The sequence below is a fragment of the Salmo trutta genome, chromosome 36 (genome assembly GCF_901001165.1).
Source record: "Salmo trutta chromosome 36, fSalTru1.1, whole genome shotgun sequence".
Taxonomy (NCBI): Eukaryota; Metazoa; Chordata; class Actinopteri; order Salmoniformes; family Salmonidae; genus Salmo; species Salmo trutta.
The window spans coordinates 17620157-17639149 of NC_042992.1; the positions used below are offsets into that span (position 1 = coordinate 17620157).

Consider the following 18993-nt stretch of genomic DNA (forward strand, 5'->3'; position numbering starts at 1 on the left):
TGAGTGCATTCACTGCCATATTAAAGTTTCCCGATGCAGATATGGTCAGACCAAGGTAGGTGTAATTTTTAGTGTGTTCAATGATGGTGTTGTTCAGGGTGAATTTATTTTTGTATTTCTGGCATCTGTTTTTTTTGTTGGGAAAATCATGATTTTCATTTTTTTGGAAATTTACTGCCAGGGCCCAATTATGGCAATATTGCTCTAGAATATTAATGTTCTGTTGAAGACATTCTTTGGTTGGTGATAGAAGTATCAAGTCATCAGCATATAGCAGGTATTTCACCTCTGTGTCAAATAGTGTGAGTCCTGGGGCTGGAGAATGGTCCAACATGTCTGCTAATTAATTGATATAAATGTTGAAAAGGTTTGGACTCAAACTGCAGCCTTGTCTCACACCTCGACATTGTGAAAATAATTATGTTCTTTGGTTTGAGATTTTTATTGCACATTTGTTTTCTGTGTACATACATTTTATTAAGTCATACACCTTACCACCAAGCCCACTTTGGAGAAATTTGTAGAATAGCCCTTCGTGCCAAATAGAATCAAATGATATTTAAAGTCAATAAAGCAAGCAAAGATTTTGCCCTCTTTTTTTTGGTGGACGTGTTTATTAATTAGTGTGTGTAAGGTGTGTATATATGGTCAGTAGTGCGATGGTTAGGGAGAAAGCCAATTTGACATTTACGTATTACATTTTGTTCTTGAATTCAAAATGCCACAGAAAACCTTTCCCAAGTTACTGTTTACGCAAATTCCCCTGTAATTATTGGGGTCTGATTTGTCTCCACTTTTGTGGATAGGGGAGATGAGCCCCTGGTTCCAGACATCAGGGAAGCAGCCAGAAGTTAAAACCATGTTGAACAATTTAAGCACAGCATTTTGCAACTCAGGTGTGCTGTTTTTCAGCATTTCATTTCTGATGTTCTCTAGACCACAAGCCTTCTTTGATTTAATAGATTTGAGCTTTTCATTTAGTTCTTGTTGGGTTATTGGGTAATCTAATCGATTTTGGTTGTTTTTAATGACTGATTAAGGATGTTCAATTTTTCTTTAATTTCTAATTTGTTCTGTTGTCTGTCTCGCTGTGTCGCGCTCTCTCTCCCTCTCTCTCTCTCGCTGTGTCTCTCTATCTCGCTGTGTCGCTCTCTCTCTCGCTGTGTCGCTCTCTCTCTCGCTGTGTCGCTCTCTCTCTCGCTGTGTCGCTCTCTCTCTCTCGCTGTGTCGCTCTCTCTCTCTCGCTGTGTCGCTCTCTCTCTCTCGCTGTGTCGCTCTCTCTCTCTCGCTGTGTCGCTCTCTCTCTCTCGCTGTGTCGCTCTCTCTCTCGCTGTGTCGCTCTCTCTCTCTCGCTGTGTCGCTCTCTCTCTCTCGCTGTGTCGCTCTCTCTCTCTCGCTGTGTCGCTCTCTCTCTCTCGCTGTGTCGCGCTCTCTCTCGCTGTGTCGCGCTCTCTCTCTCTCGCTGTGTCGCGCTCTCTCGCTGTGTCGCGCTCTCTCTCTCTCGCTGTCTCTCTCTCGCTCTCTCTCAAGGGCTTTATTGGCATGGGAAACATATGTTAACATTGCCAAAGCAAGTGAAGTAGATAATAAACAATAAAAATGTACAGTGAACATTACACTCACAGAAGTTCCAAAAGAATAAAGACATTACAAATGTCATTATGTCTATATACAGTGTTGTAACAATGTGCAAATGGTTAAACTACATAAGGGGAAAATAAATAAACATAAATATGGATTGTATTTACAATGGTGTTTGTTCTTCACTGGTTGCCCTTTTCTTGTGGCAACAGGTCACAAATCTTGCTGCTGTGATGGCACACTGGTATTTTACCCAACAGATATGGGAGTTTATCAAAATTGGGTTTGTTTTCGAATTCTTTGTAGATCTGTGTAATCTGAGGGAAATATGTGTCTCTAATATGGTCATACATTGGGCTGGAGGTTAGGAAGTGCAGCTCAGCTTCCACCTCATTTTGTGGGCAGTGTGCACATAGCCTGTCTTCTCTTGAGAGCCAGGTCTGCCTACGGCGGCATTTCTCAAAAGCAAGGCGATTTCACTGAGTCTGCACATAGTCAAAGCTTTCCTTAAGTTTGGGTCAGTCACAGTGGTCAGGTATTCTGCCACTGTGTACTCTCTGTTTAGGGCCAAATAGCATTCTAGTTTGCTCAGTTTTTTTGTTAATTCTTTCCAATGTGTCAAGTAATTATCTTTTTGTTTGCTCATGATTAGGTTGGGTCTAATTGTGTTGCTGTCTCTCTCTCTCTCTCTGTGTCTTTCACTCTCTCCCCCGTCTGTCTTCCTCAGTGAGAGTACAGTGCTGCTGTTGAACCCATCTCTGGGAGACAGGCTGGTGGTGAGCTCCACAGACCAGCTGATCACCTCCTACGAGCCCCCAGAGGAGGACAAGGAGCAGGCCGTTACCTGGGCTCTGTCTGAAGGTCCGGAGCACAACAAGGGACACCGCCTCACCCTCACCCACCCCAAGGTAAGACAAACTACCTCTCCCTCTGAGTAACCCTCACCCACCCCAAGGTAAGACAAACTACCTCTCCCTCTGAGTAACCCTCACCCACCCCAAGGTAAGACAAACTACCTCTCCCTCTGAGTAACCCTCACCCACCCCAAGGTAAGACAAACTACCTCTCCCTCTGAGTAACCCTCACCCTCCTCAAGGTAAGACACACTACCTCTCCCTCTGAGTAACCCTCACCCACCCCAAGGTAAGACACACTACCTCTCCCTCTGAGTAACCCTCACTCCTCTTAGGTAAGGGTCATCCCAACTCCTGCATCAGTGGTCAGTCCAGCATCTATAGCTCCATGAATTTGAAGGTGGTTACATTTCTCCAGCCCTATCCCTCAGCTGGTTACATTTCTCCAGCCCTATCCCTCAGCTGGTTACATTTCTCCAGCCCTATCCCTCAGCTGGTTACATTTCTCCAGCCCTATCCCTCAGCTGGTTACATTTCTCCAGCCCTATCCCTCAGCTGGTTGCCAGAAAAGTGGAGGGTGGATGCTTTGTTCTTGTTTGAATCCCAGATTGCCCCTTTAACTTTTTAAAGTATAGGGGGCAGTATTTTCATTTTCGGATGAAAAGCGTGCCCAGAGTAAACTGCCTAATACTCCGGCCCAGAGTCAAATATGATGTCTGTGAGTATAACAGAACTCATATTCCAGGCAAAAACCTGAGAAAAATCCAACCAGGAAGTGCGAAATCTGAGAATTGTAGTTCTTCTTTTGAATCCCTATCGAAACTACAGTGTCTGTGGGGTCACGTTGCACTTCCTAAGGCTTCCATTGGCTGTCAACAGCCTTTAGAAATGTGTTTCATCCTTCTCCTGTCACTGGGCAGAAAATAGGAGCTCAGTCAATGAGTGGACTGCCTGGGACCAGTGAGTTGTTTACTGCGCAGGCACATTTTGCGCACCGCTCCTTCTTTTTCCTCTGTAATGAATACGCTATTGTCCGGTTGGAATATTATCGACGTTTTATGTTAAAAAGACCCTAAGGATTGATTGTAAACAACGTTTGACATGGTTCTATGAACGGTAATGGAACTATTTGACTTTTCGTGTCTGGATTTACGCTCGCGCATTATGCCTTTGGATAGTGATCTGAACGCACGAACAAAACGGAAGTATTTGGACATAAATATGGAGTATTTCGAACAAAAATAACATTTCTTGTGGAAGTAAGAGTCCTGGGAGTGCATTCTGATGAAGATCAGCAAAGGTAAGAGAATATTTATAATACTAATTCTGAGTTTAGTTGACCCCAGAACTTGGCGGGTATCTGTATAGCTTGCTTTGATGGTTGAGCTATGTACTCAGAATATTGAAAAATGTGCTTTCACCGTAAAGCTATTTTAAAATCTGACCCAGCGGTTGCATTAAGGAGAAGTATATCTATAATTCTTTCAATAACTGTTGTAAATTTTATCAGCGTTTAAGATGAGTATTTTTGTAAATTGATGTGCTCATTCACCGGAAGTTTTGGTGGGAATACATTTTCTGAACACGCGCCAATGTAAAATGGGGTTTTTGGATATAAATATGAACTTTATCGAGCAAAACATACAGGTATTGTGTAACATGAAGACCTATGAGTGCCATCTGATGAAGATCATCAAAGGTTAGTGAATATTTTAGCTGTATTTTTGGTTTTTGTGATGCATGTCCTTGCTTGGAAAATGGCTGTGTGGTTTTTCTTGTGAAGTTTATGTCCTAACATAATCTAATTTTATGCTTTTGCCGTAAAGCCTTTTTGAAATCGGACAATGTGGTTAGATTAACGATACGTTTATCTTTAAGATGGTGTAAAATAGTTGATTGTTTGAGAAAATGAAATTGCTGTTTTGTATTTCGCGCCATGCTATTTCACTGGCTGTTGACGCAAGCGTCCCACCTAGCCCATAGAAGTTAAGGTCACAGGTAACTCAGAATGGTAGGGATATAATGACGAAGACAAACACTCAGATGGAGATACTAAGAATCCTATGATGACATTCAGACATCTTTTTTGTCTTTACCCCAGAAAACCCTTTTAGTCCAACAGCTGTAGTTTGGACGCTTTTAAGGAAACACCAGAGTAGATTGTGGTTAGCCTTTTTCCTCAAGTAAATGGAAAGAAACATATAAGAGAAGAGCTTTCTAGTTTTTCCAATTTAAAATAGAGTGGAAAGAAAAGCTTTGAGAAAGCTGACACAGATGCACAAGGCATTTGGAAAGACTGCAACAGTAATACTAGCTACCACCCATATTTTCACGTTTCTGTACTTTGCCTTAGCTATAGTCCTAGGTGTTTTATAACAAATATGTATTAAAACTATAATGTATGACTGTAGTAATGATAATAGTACTATATAGTAATAAAAATGTCGTTTTGAATTGTGATAATATAACTCATATTGAATCATACTTAAATCCTCCGCTCTTCCTTTCTCTCCTCTGTCTCCCTTACCCTTCCTTCCTCCCTCTCTCCCTCCCTCCCTCCCTCCCTCCATTCCTTTCTCCCTCCGTTCTCCAGGCAGTAAAGCAGGTAGTTTGGCACGGTAAGGGTGACTACCTGTCCAGCGTCATGCCTGACAACAACAGCAACCTGCAGGTGCTGATCCACCAGGTGAGCAAGCGGCGGACTCAGAACCCCTTCCGCAAGAACAAGGGCCTGGTGCAGTGCGTCTCCTTCCACCCGCTGCGGCCCTACTTCTTCGTGGCCACGCAGCGCTACGTGCGCGTCTACAACCTCATCAAGCAAGAGCTGACCAAGAAGCTGATGACAAACTGCAAGTGGATCTCCAGCATGGCCATTCACCCTGGAGGTTAGTGCTCTGTCACAGGTCCCCTTCAGAGAGGAGATGTCGTACTGTAACGTCTGTGGAGATGGCTAAATGCACCTCCAATAAGCTGGGATTTGATGATCATTCTCAAGAGGAGGAAGGTGGTGATATATGAGTGAAATACATGTTTTCTGTACTAACACTACTCCTGGCCAGGTGATAACCTGATCTGTGGCAGCTATGACTGCAGACTGGCCTGGTTTGATCTGGACCTCTCCACCAAACCGTACAAGATGCTGCGGTGAGGCACCTCCTATACATTCTCATGTATTCATTTGTAATTATTGATTGCCATTGAATACTAGATGTTGACCACGTGACATGATAGTAATTCATAAGGCCTGAGTTTTATTGGTTCTGAAGTCCTGTGTCTGTTTTGGCGACCCAGGCACCACAAGAAGGCCTTGAGGGGCGTGGCTTATCACAGAAACTACCCCCTATTCGCCTCTGGTGCTGATGACGGCAGCGTGATTGTCTGCCACGGCATGGTCTACAAGTAAGTCACCTCACCCAATCACACCTACTGTACCAATACAATATATACACCTCTCCTCTTCACTGTCTCATGTCTGTTTTTCACCATCTCTCTCTCTCTCTCACTCACTCACTCACTCACTCACTCACTCACTCACTCACTGAAGATGTCATGTTGTTTTTCCCCCTGCGTTCCTTCTCCAATTCGTCGAAATGTTGATGCGTATCCTACAAACCATATTTCCTGTGTTGTACATTTTATTTCGGCTGTATAACCATCAAGAGGTTTTAAATGAAGAAAAATAATACTGTAGAATATTGTCTGTGTTCAGTTTTCTGCACTGTCATAACTCTATCTATCAATCAATCTCTCGTTCTCTCTTTCCTTCTTTCTTTCCAGTGACCTGCTCCAGAATCCTCTCATTGTTCCAGTCAAGGTACTGAAGGGTCACCAGATCACCCACGATCTGGGGGTCCTAGACGTGACCTTCCACCCCACTCAGCCCTGGGTCTTCTCCTCGGGGGCTGACGCCACCATCCGCCTCTTCACCTAAACCACCTCGGTCACATCTCAAATCACACCCTATTCCCTATCTAGTGCACTACTTTTGACCAGAGCAGTTTGACAAAAGCAGTGCACTACAGTATATAGGGATACCTTTTATCTCAAATGACATGCTATTCCCTGTATAGTGCACTACTTTTGACCAGAGCTCACATATCTGAGCAATATGTGTACTGTATTTAAGACCCTTCCCAGTCTCCTCCCATGTCCTCTGACAGCTATCCCTGACGGAAGAATCAAATCAAGTGTCTGACGTCATGTATATTATCCTCATGTTTAGTACTTTTTCCAAGCTAAGAGAACACCAACCACACAGCCATAATCTCTTTCTCTCCTCAGTGAAACTGAGACAGTAAAAATATGTTTGGTTTCAAACGGCACCTCAAATCTGGACTGGGCAGGAAAGCCCATTTCCGTCTACGTTGCTGTTCTGTGCAGCTGACCTCATAGCAGCGCATAACAGTCAAACCACTAATGCTTGGACACTTCAGACAGCCCCCGTGACAAAATATACTGTATGTTCAGAGATTGAGCTTGCCAATAGAAACAATAGAACAAAGATGTTGTGAGCCCCCAGAAGGCCCCTGTCAGCCCCTGTCAGCCCCTGTCCTAGATATGTGTAAATATATCAGTCTCTTTGTGTATGCAACCAAAGTCCAGTTGAGGTTCTGCAGGACTCGTTTCGATCACAAACACTATGTATGGCGATGTATGATCCCTTGTTTTTTAATTGTAAAATCTTTTTCTCGACGACTTTGTCGGCCTGCTACAAGTATTTCATTTTAATTAAAACTGGTGTTCCCTGAAGCGTTTGAAGCGTGTGTGTTTTGTTTGGGTCTCGCTCTTCTCTTTTGCGTCGGTGGCCGGCGGGTCAAGAAGGGTGAACTCAAAACCTCTGAAATATATGCAACCAGGGACGTGGAAGTGGGTTTCCTTTTCCTTTGCTCCTCAGCTCAGCCCCAGACGAGATTCTTCAGAAAGCGGTGGATTATATATCATTCCCTGTCAAAACGAGGCAAGGCCGTATTGTACTACACTGTACACCTGTGGCTCCCTCCCTCTCTCACGTCGCTGTATCATTGCCTTTGTCCCAGATGGCAATGTAGTGCACTACATTTGGGCAGGACTAGTGCACTATATAGGGAATAGTGTGACGAAGACAGTCTGTCTGTCAGTCTCTAGCTATGGTCTAAATCTGAAAATATTGTGAATGAAATTGATTATGGCAAACAAATGTACTGAATTTGAGGTCTATAGAATTTGTCATTTTGAGGTTTTCTTGAAAGCAATGTTATTCAATGTAGATCACAACAGCGACCATGAGGGACCTAAGAAATATACAGTGCAGCTGACTGATACGCATGGTCTAAATATTACTATATGTATGTTAGAGCATAGAAATGTGTACCTCAACTGTCAATCATCTCAACTGTTGAAATGTTTTGTTTATTACAATGTATGGCTATGAATCAAATGCCAGGTAATGTATAAATCAGCTAGCGTTTCTAGCCGCTAAAACTACATTTCCTCTTTATAGCTGATCAGTTGGTTGTGAATATCCTCTCTTCCTGGTATGCAGGTCAGATTTCCTGGATTGATTTGGCCAAGATCCTGTAAAGACGTTAATGATGTCATTGGCCGATTAGATGCTAATAGTGAAAGAGTTGATTGATCATATGGCTACTTTAGCTCTGACTGATGGCAGTTTGTTTCATCACAAACACCATGTAGAATGACTCAGCTGGTCTTGAAATCAACTTTCAATTGGGTCAATGTAAATAAATAAAAGCCAACTACTTTAAACCACAAAAACTGTTTGACAGGTCTAAAAAAGGTTGTTTTTCTAGTGTTCAGAGGAAGTTCCTCCATTCCCTTTGTCAAGGAAAGCATACTAGAGCTAAAGTGATGGAAAACTGAAGCTGCTGCCACGAAAGCCCTTTGGGCGGGTAGTAATGTTAGTTTCCCCCTGAAGCTTCTTATTGGTGAAGGGACCCAAACATTAAAACGCTACATTTAAGGAGCCATACAAATAAGTATGGAAGTGCTTTGATATTGCATACATGCATGAGAGCAGTGAAAAACTCCATGGCTCATAAAGTACATTGCACTGTCTCTCCTCCACCATTTAATGTTTCCACTCTTGAATTTCATCTTTAAGAAGAAAGAAAAAAAGCAAAGCAGGAAACTGTTGGGCTTGGTTCGCTTTACCACATTTATCAATTAACACTGGCAGTAGCCAGAGAAACCAGTCAATTGATTGCAGCTGTCCCCGTTTTGAAGTCCCGTTTTTCCCAGCTCTCCCAAGCTGCACCGGGAGGGAGGAAATGGACATGCATAAAATCATTTTTAATCAACGCAAAGGGATTGGTCCCATACATGATATTTTACAAAAACCATTAGATTGGCAGCAGGCCAGGCAGGCTCAGTCAGAGCAGATGAGTTTTTGTGTTGTAATAAATTAGCTGACTGGGTTGCCAGTAGCCGGGGAGACATCACACCAGGCAGAACTAGACTGAGACGGGGCTTGGCCTACACACGCTCTTGGTCAAAACTGAAAATGGCACAAGACAAATTCCTCTCCTCTGTCTGCAGCTCTGAGATGACATCATAAAGTCTTAAAAAGACTTGCTGACCTTTTAATGACTTCCTCCTCTCTGCTCCTTTGACTGACCGCCGCCACACTGCTTTGAGCCCTTCCCAGGGGCCCCACTGCCACAGAGCTTTGAGCCCTGCCTGCATGTGGGCCCCACCAAGGGCCTCCATTGTAAATGTGTTGTTGCCACGGCCCATTACTATAACATGTGTATAGGTTTTGTGTTGCATGTGGGTTCCTGAGTACAGTAAGTTAAAGGCCCTTGTGTGTTTCTGTGTGTAGTTCTTGCATTACGGTTCTATTCTGTTTCTGAAGATGACTTCAGACAGTGGCACTGAAACAGTCTGAAAAGCACAGGCTCTTTGGACAGGCTTTGGATGTCTGTTACTGTGTCTCGCCCACAACACTGAGCTGTGTGTGTGTGTGTGTGTGTACCTGCGGTTTTCCTGTCAGTGAAACCCAATAACACTCCCATTGCATCACTCTGAATAGTTTTTAAAGAAATTGATGCAGTCCTGGCAGACGGTGAGTGTTTCCATCGCTTTTTCTTTCCTTAAATTCTCCCCCCATTCGTTTTTTTTTTCACCCTTAGGGAGCGTGGTCAAAACAAACAGCAAATATGCGGTCTGTGTAGAGAAACTGGGCTTGGAGAAGGCCACATTCCAGGATAAGTGGAAAAAATTTGAGCCCCATTCTCTCCTGCCTGTGTGTTGAAGCTCCTAGAGACCTTGCTTCTACAACGTTCATTTGGGAATCTAGTGGCTCTGGGTGCTGGTTTCACCAATGGGCTCTCTGGGTTTTCTGTGATTGTCAGCAGCGTTGGATGAGGTGTGGGTACCACTGCTGTCTACCATTCAGACTAACTACGGAACACTGGTGGTGGCCCATTATTACAGTGTCTTAATGAGCTAGCTATGCAATTCTCGCCTGCATTACGAAGAGGTTTACACTGAACAGGCAAGATTTGTACTGTCTGTAATGATGTTGATGAACAATGTGGTTATTTGTGGTTATTATGGTGTTTTTAGTGGCTTCATCCTCGGAGGTAGCCAGCGACGATTAGGGATGCACTAACCAGGATGAGAAATATGAGCGTAACACACAGAAAAGAGAGAAAGTGAAAAGGACGGGGGGGTTGAATCCAGATATACTGCATATTGCCACAGATGGGCGGTTTTAAAGAGGCTTTGCTTTTCAAACATTGAGTCACTCCAAACGGTAGCAGCCAAACACATTATTGACATAGCGAGGGCACATTAATACTTTCCTCGCATTTGATGTTTGTGGTCCTATTTTTTCCTTCGCTTTTCTACTTAATCGCAGCTATAGTAAGAGATGAGGTTTTCCTTCTGGAATCTTTAGGATTGGAACTATGAGCCACTTTTGGTTTTGAATGGTTTTTGGTGAGCCTCTCCCCCTCTATTGGAGCTCTGCAATGACATACACCAGGGTTTATCTCGCACCACATTCAGCTTGGCCCTATTGGTATGAACAATACAGGTCCCTGTTGATGCTTTTACATACAGTACCCACTCACCTCAATAAAATAAGTATTTCGCTGGCAGCTACTGAGTTCTGTAAACGGACACATTTGATCACAGATTTTGTCCTAAAATGAACCTCATCTATCATGTGCCTCAGGACCAGGAATAGACACCCTCATGCAGAGCTTCCATAGAGAATATGGGACACACACAAGTTGACCTCTTCTTTCCCCATAGAATTGGGGACGCAGAGAGAGACCGTGAGAGGCACCCAGAGCTCTGAGGGCCGGGCCGGCGTAGTACAGGGCCGGGCAGCGTAGTACAGGGCCGGGCCAGCGTAGTACAGGGCCGGGCGGCGTAGTACAGGGCCGGGCGGCGTAGTACAGGGCCGGGCGGCGTAGTACAGGGCCGGCCGGCGTAGTACAGGGCCGGGCCGGCGTAGTACAGGGCCGGGCCGGCGTAGTACAGGGCCGGGCCAAGGTGTTCTCTCTCTCGCAGATCCTCAATCTTGTTTCGTCTGTCTGTCCTTTCCCTCGCTGACAATGGAGCCCTTCTTCCACTTTGAAGACTTTGGCAGATGTCGTGCTAAAAACATTCCTATGCTATTTTCTTTCTCTCTTCTTAGGGCGGAGGGGTTACTAAAAAGCATGCGAGGAACCAAAGCCCCCGCACAAGCAGTTTAAACTGGGTATCTTCAGCGAGAGAGAAAGTGGACAGATTTGATACTCTTTGACCCCAATTTGCAGCACCTGCAAAATTCAATTCTTGGGGAGTTTACAGTCTTTTAATTGGAGGGGAAAACAGCACTGTGAACTCTTGGCAGTTGGCTTAATTCAGATCTGTTACAAATTACCCCTAAATAGAGTGAACCTTTTTTTTTATTTTCCTGCTGCCTGCACATGTCCTTACTACAGCCCGAGCCCAATGACATCATGGTGCTCCAGCCGTGCAGACGGTGGTGGAAGTAAACCACAGTGAAATTCAGTTGCCTGAGCTAATTTAAAGAAAAGTAAAAGGCCACTCTCTGGTTACTTTAAGCACCACATTTGATATGGAGGAGGGTTGGCTTTGAAGGGGAGGCCAGGCCTAGGCTGAAGCAGCAGTCTCCTGGCCTCCGCGTGCGAGTAACGAGGGCTGGCGGCACCCAGCAGCAGTCTTTTATTATCTGGACACAGAGGACTTCTTCCAGGGTGGAGAGGGAGAGCGCAGCGGAGGTGTGGTGGACAGAGAGAGAGAGAGGGAAAAGAAGGGAGGCAGCTTGGGAGACATTCACACCTATGCTGGCATCCGCCGGGCTGGTTTCGTGTGTCTGTGTGTGTGTGTAACTCAACAGGGTTCCAGATTGTTTTTATGTGTTTCCTATATGGTAGCAAATGTGGTATCAAAGGGCCTTACCTGCAATGTACTGTATAATAAGTGTGTTTTGTTAATATTTTTTTATTTTACTTTTTCCAAATTGTCTCCCTCCCTTGCCCAAATGATGTTACTGTCACTAGATCCCATGGGGTTGTTTTAAAACCTTGATTATAGCTACAATACATAGTGAAAGGATGTCACTTTGGCCTAGATTAAATCCATACCGCTGAAGATCTGTGCTATTGAAATGTAAAGGTCATTTCAGATTGAACCACATACGCAGCATTTACCATGAATGCGGTCTCCGCCAACGCAGGAACATTGCCTTTCAATTTAAATCGTGCTGTAGCGCTGATCTTCAGCGGTACGGATTGAATCTAGCCCTTTTGAGTATTAGCATGATAGTCACAGATTGATAGTACATGTGAACTCTTGCGGCGTAGCTAGATAGATTAAAACAAGAGTACAGTTCTACCTCTTTCATCATACCTTAAGGCAGGAACAGGGAGGGCTGTTAGTCTGGATTGTGGCTTTAGGGGAGTATTAGCAGTCAGCTGGAGTATTAACCAAACGACAACGATAAAAATACCTCGGTACCCACTACTGGGCACGCTAGCCCTATGGCGGCCGTGATTCTTCCGTAAATTGACATCGGCATCTCTCTCAAAACAGGATGTGGAAAGCTAGGCTAGCTATAGAGCTCATGGCAGATGACCAGTTTTCACCAGGCAGGCAGCTCTTATGTGGCTCTGTGTGCAACAGCAGCCTGCTGCCTGGTTGGCTCACAGTCATGTCCCAGGCTGCATCCTGATTCTTCACCCTTCTCTCATCTCTTATATTTCAAAGCATTGGATTAGTGTAATCATTGGCTGGAAGGGGTTTCCATTGTTAAATCCACAAGAGAAGTACACAAGTGCATATGTTGGGAAAAGGGTGGAGAATCGGGACATAGCCTCAGATTACATCCCAAATGGCGCCCTATTCCCTATATAGTGCACTACTTTTGACCAGGGCCATTAGGGACAAATTCCCAGTCATGTTGTCCCTGGACCTGCAGCTGGTTAGGGGATCAGCCTTCCCTTCCCGCTGTGTCTCTCCAGCCCTCCAGGGGCGGTGTGCACCATCACTCACTCTCTGTCGTAGACACAGCACGTTTAAATACTTGTGTATACAGTGTGTGTGGCCCTAGGCTGCAACCACAGCTTGTTTGAGATCCTGACCAGAGGCCAGATTCACAAAACCTTCTTAATTAACTGACATTTTTTATCGTGCTGTTTGTTTCTCCTTAAGCAAAACGATTCTTGAAAATAAAGTTAGTGGAAATGTTGTTAATTCCAAGATAGCTAAACCCTTGTCTTAAACTCAGGGCAGTGAGAGAAGAAGCTCATGAAAGCAATTTAACATGTTTAATTCACTCACAAACGTATTATGATTATTTTAAACCCAAGTACATGTTTAAGAACTGTAATCTCAGTAAGAAATATGCTATCATGATTGCCACTGCTAGCTAGACAGCTTGCTAAATTGGTTGCCTAGCAACAAACATCTTAAGAATATTTGTAAGAAGAGATTTGAGAAGTTAGTAAGAAAATCATTAGATCTTGAAATATTGTTGGAATTGCACTTACAAACTATCTTATGAGCTTCTTCAGTGTTTTGTGAATCTGGGCCCAGGACCTTGACTGTTTGAGGTAGATTTTAAGACGAGAAGAAGAACGTCTCTTGGTTCTTAACCCTCTTGTTGTGTTTACTTCATGTTAATTGATTCTGTGTTCCCGGTCCAAAATGACCTCCCAATTATATATGATTATAAATCCATAATAATACATATATTATCACCTAATGTTGTGTTAGATCTTTTTATCAACTTAAGTTCTTGTGAACATTCCCAGTTTTGAACTTCTATTTGCTATTTATGGCCCGTAGGCCTCATTGACCTGAGCTCATACAACTTGTTTTTGAGTAAAAAAAGCATAATGTGTGGATTCTTTTGACTATAACAAATACTCAGATGAAACATATTGTGCTATTTATCACAGACTACTTTCTGTCAAAGTTTTACAAGGACTCTCACCAGTGTCATGGTCAAAGATATGATCAAGAGCCTCACATACAGTATATTGTTTGGTCATTGTGCTGCCACAGAATGAATTGTGAGCAAGGTCTCAAAAAAGCTTGATATACCAGAGCTACAAGAAAAGTTCTATATATTATTGAAACAATGTTGCGATTGTTTGTGAGAATGCCAACAAGTGTGGTTCCCGTGGGGGAAAGATTATATTGGGGAAAGGTTCCCGTGGGGGTTGCCATGGAAGCTGAGGTGTGAGGTGTGTGTGTGTGTGTGTGTGTGTGTGTGTGTGTGTGTGTGTGTGTGTGTGTGTGTGTGCTCAAACACACATGCATGTGGGGGTCTGGGAGAGGAAGTGTGTCCATCTGATGAATGGGCATGTGCCTGAACTCAATTTTATACACTAATTGTAATCTCACCCATTAGTTATCTAATGACAGATCATTTTTGACCGGGAACACCACAGGTGTACAAAAGTTAAAACACCCAAAATGTAATGAAAATCATCAAAATGTGTTTTGTGTGTTCAGATGCCCTGTGTGGACAAAATCATGGAACCTTATGACAATCAGATTAAATGAACTACATTTTTCAGAGCGAAAACTTATAATCGGTCCAATTCGACCGGAACACAGCAGGAGGGTTAAGGTTCAAAAGCCGACTCAGCATTGAGATGGGCTAAATCAACACAAAATATCTGATAGAACATTATTTTGAAAACCAAGCTCAAAGGGACCTAATGACTAATACAGAGAAAGACTGATCATCATTTTAATGTCCAAGTAGGGTTATATTCAACTGTACAGGTTTTAATCCCTGTCAATTCTCATCTGTCTTACTCTCTCTTCCTTCCATCCCTCCATTCATCGCCTCCTCTCCTTGAGTTTGAACGAGAACCTCTGATTTACCCCCGCCCCTCATCCCCAAGCCTTCCTGCCCTGGGCCTAATCCCCACCCCAGCTGTGGGGACCCCACAGGGCTGTAAATCAGAGCCCCTAAATCCTTACCTGGGCAGCCCCCTGAAAGTGCTCTCCCCTTAGGCAGGATTCAGGAAGGTTGGGGGTGGATGTGGGGGATGGAGCCTGGGGGCAACATGATCCCTGAGATAGCCCTTTGAGTGAATCACACCGTCGGAGAGAGAGATACAGTAGTTCCCCTGTCCTTAGTCTTAAATACACAGTGCATCTTTCATACACAGGACAGCAGACAGACTTTCTCTGTCTGAACTCTCTCAAGGTGTCTTCTTTGTGGGGATGTTTACTCTTCCTCCCCCAGTGTTAGGTGGATGTGCGATGCCATCTAACTGCATTCTCTCTGAACTGGGCTAGCCGGTCCAAGTCCCTGCAGGCTAAGTGAGCTCCCTATTGCTCCGCGGGTTGTGATTCTTAATGTGCTGTCTGGAGGGGCTTACAGGACGAGGACAGGAAGCAGATTAATGACTGCCCTGCTCTGTTTGTTTGTTTGTATAGTGCTCCCTCCAGTCCGTCGCATGTCCTTGGACCAGGGCCCAGGGTTGGTGCACGGGGAGGGGGGAGAGACGACGAAAGTCTGGACCTGGGTGTCAATCACAGGTGGTTCCTGTGGGGCCTGAAGCAGATCACTGCAAATGAAGCATGTGTTTGTTGGACCGCAGCTCATTCACTGGTATAAAAAAGCGAATGGGAGCATTGAACAGGACAATTCCACTGTTTAGCTGGCTATCGCATGCCATACGGAGACACAGTACAGAACTGACCAGGGTCATCTTTACACGGACTCCCTCTTTGTGTACCCAGCGTGTGTTCGTAATGGCATCCTATCCCTTATACAGTGCACTATGTAGGGAATAGGGTGCCATTTGTGACGCAGTTTTAGCTGGGCTCTATGTTGGTGAGGCACGTTCATGGAGGATCAGGTCTACCGGTACTCATCTGTTGTACATTAGCCCTCTGTAGAGTGAGCACTGTTTAATTCCAGACTGGAGGTAATTACAGGGGAGGCTGAGGGAGGGAGGGCCTGTTTCACCCAGGCATGATGGGGCTGGGGGGATAACCCCCTCATAAGCATACACACACACCTCTGATTTTAGTGGTTCTCTGGTTTCCACACACACAATACCACACCAACTGTTGGGTCAAATGAAATCAGTGACGTTTTGACCAAGTACCACTTCCCCACATCTGTGAGTGAGTCCCTCCCGGTCCTGTGTGTGTGTGTCACCCACATCTGTGAGTGAGTCCCTCCCGGTCGTGTGTGTGTGTCACCCACATCTGTGAGTGAGCCCCGGTCGTGACCCCACACAGCTTTAGAGGACTCGGGCTGATCCCTCTAATAAAGGGGGACGGGTTAACAGGGTAATGATGGGGTACTCATACAGCCAATAACCCCTCACTTATTCATTACTAGACTTCTCTCTCCAATTACCTACGGGGCTCTTGAAAAAGCACTCTAAAGAGATTGTGTTACTGTATTTGTCATAAGATGATGTTTCTTCAGTATGATTGAGTTATGTTTTTACTGTCTGATAATGTTGAATGTTTATCAACAGAAACAACAGCAGGGGTTTGGATGATATAAAAGATGCTGTAGAAACAGACTGAGAGTATGTATGTCCGCCACTACTAGTAGTACTAATAGGAGAGTATTACCATGGTACACCACTACTAGTAGCACTAATAGGAGAGCATAGTGTTACCATGGTCCACCACTACTAGTAGTACTAATAGGAGAGCATAGTATTACCATGGTCTACCACTACTAGTAGTACTAATAGGAGAGCATAGTGTTACCATGGTCCACCACTACTAGTAGTACTAATAGGAGAGCATAGTGTTACCATGGTCCACCACTACTAGTAGTACTAATAGGAGAGCATAGTGTTACCATGGTCCACCACTACTAGTAGTACTAATAGGAGAGCATAGTGTTACCATGGTCCACCACTACTAGTAGTACTAATAGGAGAGCATAGTGTTACCATGGTCCACCACTACTAGTAGTACTAATAGGAGAGCATAGTGTTACCATGGTCCACCACTACTAGTAGTACTAATAGGAGAGCATAGTATTACCATGGTCTACCACTACTAGTAGTACTAATAGGAGAGCATAGTGTTACCATGGTCCACCACTACTAGTAGTACTAATAGGAGAGCATAGTGTTACCATGGTCCACCACTACTAGTAGTACTAATAGGAGAGCATAGTGTTACCATGGTCCACCACTACTAGTAGTACTAATAGGAGAGCATAGTGTTACCATGGTCCACCACTACTAGTAGTACTAATAGGAGAGCATAGTGTTACCATGGTCCACCACTACTAGTAGTACTAATAGGAGAGCATAGTGTTACCATGGTCCACCACTACTAGTAGTACTAATAGGAGAGCATAGTGTTACCATGGTCCACCACTACTAGTAGTACTAATAGGAGAGCAAAGTGTTACCATGGTCCACCACTACTAGTAGTACTAATAGGAGAGCATAGTGTTACCATGGTCCACCACTACTAGTAGCACTAATAGGAGAGCATAGTGTTACCATGGTCCACCACTACTAGTAGTACTAATAGGAGAGCATAGTGTTACCATGGTCCACCACTACTAGTAGTACTAATAGGAGAGCATAGTGTTACCATGGTCCACCACTACTAGTAGTACTAATAGGAGAGCATAGTGTTACCATGGTCCACCACTACTAGTAGTACTAATAGGAGAGCATAGTGTTACCATGGTCCACCACTACTAGTAGTACTAATAGGAGAGCATAGTGTTACCATGGTCCACCACTACTAGTAGTACTAATAGGAGAGCATAGTGTTACCATGGTCCACCACTACTAGTAGTACTAATAGGAGAGCATATTATTACCATGGTCCACCACTACTAGTAGTACTAATAGGAGAGCATAGTGTTACCATGGTACACCACTACTAGTAGTACTAATAGGAGAGCATAGTATTACCATGGTACACCACTACTAGTAGTACTAATAGGAGAGCATAGTGTTACCATGGTCCACCACTACTAGTAGTACTAATAGGAGAGCATAGTGTTACCATGGTCCACCACTACTAGTAGTACTAATAGGAGAGCATAGTGTTACCATGGTCCACCACTACTAGTAGTACTAATAGGAGAGCATAGTGTTACCATGGTCCACCACTACTAGTAGTACTAATAGGAGAGCATAGTGTTACCATGGTCCACCACTACTAGTAGTACTAATAGGAGAGCATAGTGTTACCATGGTCCACCACTACTAGTAGTACTAATAGGAGAGCATAGTGTTACCATGGTCCACCACTACTAGTAGTACTAATAGGAGAGCATAGTGTTACCATGGTCCACCACTACTAGTAGTACTAATAGGAGAGCATAGTGTTACCATGGTCCACCACTACTAGTAGTACTAATAGGAGAGCATAGTATTACCATGGTACACCACTACTAGTAGTACTAATAGGAGAGCATATTATTACCATGGTCCACCACTACTAGTAGTACTAATAGGAGAGCATAGTGTTACCATGGTCCACCACTACTAGTAGTACTAATAGGAGAGCATAGTGTTACCATGATACACCATTACTAGTAGTACTAATAGGAGAGAATAGTATTACCATGGTCCACCACTACTAGTAGGACTAATAGCAGAGCATAGTATTACCAAGGTAAGCCACTACTTGTAGTACTAACCACTACTAGTAGTACTAACCACTACTAGTATTAACTTCTTTGGGATAGGGGGCAGTATTTTCACGGCCGGATAAAAAACGTACCCGATTTAATCTGGTTACTACTCCTGCCCAGAAAATGCATATAATTAGTAGATTTGGATAGAAAACACTCTAACGTTTCTAAAACTGTTTGAATGGTGTCTGTGAGTATAACAGAACTCATATGGCAGGCCAAAACCTGAGAAGATTCCATGCAGGAAGTGCCCTGTCTGACAATTTGTTGTCCTTCTGTGGCATCTCTATCGAAATAACAGCATCTGTGCTGTTACGTGACACTTTCTAAGGCTTCCATTGGCTCTCTAAAGCCGCCAGAAAGAGGAATGGGGTGTCTGCTGTCTCTGGGCAGAGTTTGTAAGTGGTCAGCCTGGGGACAGTGAGACTGGAGAAGCGCAGTCAC

The 18993-nt window shown here is 44.1% G+C and overlaps 1 protein-coding gene across 1 annotated transcript in view; it reads left to right on the top strand.

The window, feature by feature from the left end:
* Positions 1–8189, top strand: part of bop1 (BOP1 ribosomal biogenesis factor) — a 105592-nt gene extending 97403 nt beyond the window's left edge. Inside the window, exons 11-15 of the mRNA XM_029734661.1 lie at positions 2286–2489; positions 5029–5320; positions 5495–5579; positions 5727–5834; positions 6213–8189. Of these exons, the coding sequence (XP_029590521.1) occupies positions 2286–2489; positions 5029–5320; positions 5495–5579; positions 5727–5834; positions 6213–6366 (843 nt within the window). The 3' untranslated portion in view covers positions 6367–8189. The remainder of the gene's footprint in view (positions 1–2285; positions 2490–5028; positions 5321–5494; positions 5580–5726; positions 5835–6212) is intronic.
* Positions 8190–18993: the final 10804 nt, after the last annotated feature.